The following is a 5,374-nucleotide window of genomic DNA, read 5'->3' on the forward strand; positions in this document are numbered from 1 at the left end:
CGAGTTGATGCAAAATATGAAAGGAGGATGTGTAAAAGCGAAGATGTGTATCGTATTCTAAGCAACTGCAGAATTCTTACATGCAAAGAGACTGCTATAGGATGCTGAGCTACACGGCATGGAAACTTTCTAGTTCCTCAAAACTGAAGCAATGTACAAAAGAAAATTCAAATCATCAGTGTCCTATTCCTATTACAACCCTTGAGGTACAATTGAAGTTCATTTTCTGACAGTCAAGCATGCATTTACAAGCAGTTATGTATTAAAAAGGCCGGATGGAACTCGTTCTCAAGATTTTCCTGATTCTATTGCATCAAGTAATGAAACAACTTCGTCAATGGACGGTCTTCTTCTAGGATCTTCATCTATGCATTTACAAGCAACAAACAGCACCTCCATGAGTTGTTTTTCACAATCTTTATGCCATATACTCAAATCGAATATTTCCTTCTCTTTTTTCTCGAGCTTCTTCTGATACATCCACGGCACTAAAACTCTACAATTCCTTCCCTTACAAACATCAACAGGTCGTCTCCCTGTGATAAGCTCAAGAAGAACAATTCCAAAGCTGTAAATGTCACCCTTGAATGTTGCCGTCAATGTCTGACTATACTCGGGTGGAATGTATCCCAATGTGCCAACCAAATCCGTTGTTACATGTGTATCATGTGGATGTAGCAGCCTTGAAAGTCCAAAATCGGCCAAATGGGCCTCAAATTTCTCATCCAACAAAATGTTGCTAGTTTTGATGTCTCGATGGATTATATTCGGCTCATTATGCAAATAAGCCAGCCCGTGTGCCGCTCCTTGAGCTATTTTCAATCTTGTCTCCCATGCAAGAAACGAACTCCCGTCAACCCTTTCGTGCAACCAATAATCCAAGCTTCCATTTTCCATATATGAATAAACTAACAACCTGTCGTTCCCATAAACACAGTAGCCTTGAAGAGAAACAAGGTTCTTGTGCTGAGCTCTGGACAGAGCTTCCACTTCAGCTTGGAATTCACGTTCCATCTGCCCACAATCTCCAGAAAGTCGCTTGATAGCAACTTTTGAGCCATTTGGTAGATTAGCTTTGTAAACTAGACCAAATCCTCCACAGCCAATAATATTTGATTGGTGAAAATTGTTCGTTAACTTGAGCAAATCTGAAACTGTGAGATCTCTGCAATCTGTGTTCTTGAAAAGCACCAGCTTTGGAGATCCAAACGCAGAGGAAAATCTTGGAGCCTGGCAGGTTTCCTCCACAACTTCGACCGGAACTCGAGTATTTCTTCTTGATATCCTTATCAAAATAAAAGCCAAGATCAAAGCGATTCCAGTGCCAATGCTGATTGTTATTCCAAATATACTGCCTCGGACAAACTTGCCACGTGCATTAGGTGGTTGAGTCGGCGATTGGCGCTCCATGTCATTGACAGAACAAGGAGAAATCATTTTTCCGCAAAGTCCAGGATTACCATCAAAGCTGGAGCTGGGAAAGCTAAGGAACTGGCCCCCTGTTGGAATTGCTCCTACCAGATGATTATTAGCGACACTAAACTTCGATAGGAAGGTGAGCTGATTGAAAGATGAGGGAATAGATCCATGAAAGTCGTTAAAAGACAAGTCTAACATCTCCAGGTTTACCATATTTGAAATGGAACTCGGGATGGTCCCAGTTATATTATTCCTACTCAAATCTAACACATGGAGCTGTCTTAGGCATCCTATTTCAGGCCAAATTGATCCATTAATTCTATTATTGCTCAACAATATGGAAGGAGGGAAACTTGAAGCTTGATTATACTGCAGGCCATTGGCACTTTGGTTTCTCTTGACGAAAAGTGGAATACCAGAGGACATATTAAGACTCGGAAAATAAAGAGTTACAGAAACAAGGCTCTTGAGCTCTGTAATGCCTTTTGGAATTGCTCCAGTTAGCGAATTATTTGAAAGGTCCAAATAGAATAAGCCTTCCATATGACCTATCCATGAAGGAATGCTGCCTTGTAAATGGTTCCACGACAAGTCAAGAACTTGCAACTTCTGACAATTCAACAGCCAATCAGGGATTCTACCAGTCAGGCCACAGTTTCCCAGTGCAAAAAGCAATAAGCCCTCAAACCCAGTCATGTTTCCAGGTATTTCCTCACCATGAAAATTTTTAGTGAGTATAAGAGTGGTCAGATTTCTGCAATGCCTCAAGACAGATAATGAGCCCGTCAAATTCACAAGGCTGTTATTAGACAAAGAAGCAAATGAAAGAGAGGAGAGATTTGTGTACATTTCCGGGATTTGTCCAGTTAAATCATTCCTGGCAAAGCTCAAAATTCTTAGTTCCTGGCAACTAGATAGTGATTCTGGTAAGGAACCAGAAAAATAATTACTAGCAAGATCAAGAGTATCGAGCTTAGACATTCCTGAGAAATCAAGACCAATGGGACCCCGGAGAGTGTTGTTCCGCAGATCAAGCACCTGCAGCTTAGAGCAGTGTGCCAAAGTGTTGGGTAATGAACCAGAGAACAGATTAGAAGGTGCAACAAACTGCTCCAGTTCAGTTAAATTTCCAAAAACATTAGGAAGTGAACCTGAGAAGCCATTCTCGGTCAAAATCAAGGTTCTAAGATTTAAAAGCTTACTGATTTTATAGCTCACGTGTCCTGAAAAATTATTTGAAGAGATTGAAAGGTGCTGCAGCGATGATAACAAGTATAAGGAATTCGGAAGGTCACCAGAAAATGAATTGAAATCCAAATGCAGCTCACGGAGCGTTGCATTGCAATTTTTCAAGCCTTCAAGCCCCCCTGAGAAATTGTTAGATGACAAATCCAGAACCTGAATTTGGTATGAGAAAGTACATAATTTGGAGCTGAGTTCACCGGTACAAAGATTATTACTTATATTGAATACAACAAGATTCGGAAATATCCCAAGATCAGCTAGGTTTTTGGTGAACATATTGCTAGAAAGGTTGAGGGACCGAACTAATTTTAACCCAGACATAGCCATGAACGGTGATCCACTTAACATATTGTGACTCAGATCAAGAACTCCCAGCTGCTTCAAATTAGATATACACAATGGCAGGCCACCTTCGAGAAAATTAAGCGAAAGATCAAGCCTTTCCAATAGATCCAATCTGCACAAGGACTCGGAAATTACGCCCTTCAAGCCTTTTCCAGACAAATTTAAAGCAATCACTCTTCTTCCTCCAGACCCATTAACAAAATCCTTACAGACAACACCTTCCCATTCACAACAACTTGATTCGTTAGACTGCGAAAAATTTACAGAACCCTTGATCAAATGGCCTGAAAATTCCTTTAATGCTGCCAAATCATTTGGATCACAGTTTTGGCTAGGCGATCCAAAACTCGGCGAGGAGCAGGAAAAAAAAGCCAAGAACACCAAAGTAAAAAAACCCATCAAGAAAATTATCCGACAAGCAGAGAACCAGCTAAGGTAAAGGCTAACAAAAACCAAGAACTCAAAAAAATTATTGATCTCCCTACTTTTCAGAATGAAGAAGAAATCCGAATTATGAAAATTTTCCAACTCACAACCTATAAGCCTCAGAAACAACAAAGGGTCAAATCATAACACTTCTAAGGGAAGCAACAATTAAGATCCCCTGTCTCCCACATGAACTAAAATCTTAAATCACTCCCTGAAACACATTTTCCAAGCCAAAAATCTTCAGATTCAAAACTCTAAAGGAATCAAAACCATCTCTTCACAGAAACTACAAACCCACTTCCCAAAAGACCTAAAAAATAACTGAGGAAAAAGAAGCACAACAAACGACTTGCAGCATAACCTTTCGTTCTTTTGATTCAAAAATCCCGACGTTCCCAATTTGCAGACATAAATGGGAAAAATAGATTTTCTTTGTAAAACTCACAAACCAAATCCCCTAATTAAATACATATTTATGTCCGTATCACTTGCAAATGAAGCAATCCATCACCTAGAGCTAGAGTCCACCAAGCGGACGGAAAGAACAGACAGAAAAATTGGCTCATATTCTTACCCCTGCCCTGCTGAGCAATTTGAAACCAAAGAAACTGTAGAAAAAGAAAAGGATCAGCATGAGATGAAAAGGGCAAGCTTTGAACACTGATTACGCTCGCCAGTGCGTGAAGAGTCGGTTTGCTCGTTGAAAATGATGCCGTAAGGCTTTGACTTTTGTCATTAATATGTTTTTTGGTTATGAAAATACAGAGCATCGAAATCAAACATTATTACAAACATACATTTTGTTTTTAAAGTAGGTCCATTATGAAATAATTTTACGAATATTTATTTATGAGATCGGTCAATCTTATCGATATTCACAATAAAAATAATACTCTTAGCATAAAAACTAATATTTTTTTATGGATGACCCAAATAAGATATCCGTCTCACAAAATACGACACGTGAGACCTTCTCACAAAATACGACCCTTGAGACCTTCTCACACAAATTTTATCTTTGTTTTTATTAGCGATTGAGTGTATTTGAAAGATCATTTTAATTGTTATTTTTTTCGTATTTTTACAAATTATATTGTTGCATTAATTATTAGTATTTGTATTAGGCTACCATATTATCAATAAATATTTAAAATACTTGTTTATTTAAAATTCTATTTATAAATTTATTTGATTAAATATTTTATATTTAAAATTCTATTTATAAATTTATTTGATTAAATATTTTATATTTTTATGTTTATATATATCTAATATTTAAAATTATAAAAATAATATTATGCTATTATTTAAATAATATTTAAAAACAAATAATAATACTAATAAAAATAACGGCCCAGTTGGAGGCCTACTCCATCACGTAAATACGAATAAAATTTATTTTTTAATTATCTCAAATCAATAAATAGATAAAATAATACACAAATTTAAGATTCAATTCATCGCGTGTTAAATTAAATAAAAAAAAGATTTAAAAGCATAATTATTAGTAACATATGTCGACTTGAGATCGGGAAAGTGAGTAGTAGGAATGTCAATGGTCCGAGTTTTACCCAGATCCGTAATAGACCCGCTCCATCTAGGGGTGGGTTTGGACATACCAAATAGGTCATGGGGCGGATCTTGGTCCAATATGGGACGGGTCATGGGTCTTATAATACCCCGCTCATATATATGTGTATAAATAAACTAGGGTTGTAGTTTCATTAATGTCCATTTAGGGACCTGAATATTTTTTTTGGAGAACTAGTAACTCTTTTTTATGTAATTATGTCGTGAAAATGTTTTGTTTGTCATTATTAAGTGTGGTCAAAGACATGAAATAATTTTCTATTGTGTTGTATTTAAAGGCTTATTTATTTTATAATTCTGTCATGTGAGAAGAAAATTACAGTTTTCATTTTAAAAAAATTGGGTC

The 5,374-nt window shown here is 36.9% G+C and overlaps 1 protein-coding gene across 1 annotated transcript; it reads right to left on the reverse strand.

Annotated features, from left to right (window-relative positions):
* LOC142543265 (phytosulfokine receptor 2) lies at window positions 1–4,162 on the reverse strand. The gene has a single exon (XM_075650417.1). The coding sequence runs from the start codon at window positions 3,406–3,408 to the stop codon at window positions 289–291; it is 3,120 nt and encodes a 1,039-aa protein (XP_075506532.1). The 5' UTR covers window positions 3,409–4,162; the 3' UTR covers window positions 1–288.
* Between the last annotated feature and the right edge of the window lie 1,212 nt (window positions 4,163–5,374).

The sequence above is a fragment of the Primulina tabacum genome, chromosome 4 (genome assembly GCF_025594145.1).
Source record: "Primulina tabacum isolate GXHZ01 chromosome 4, ASM2559414v2, whole genome shotgun sequence".
Lineage (NCBI taxonomy): Eukaryota > Viridiplantae > Streptophyta > Magnoliopsida > Lamiales > Gesneriaceae > Primulina > Primulina tabacum.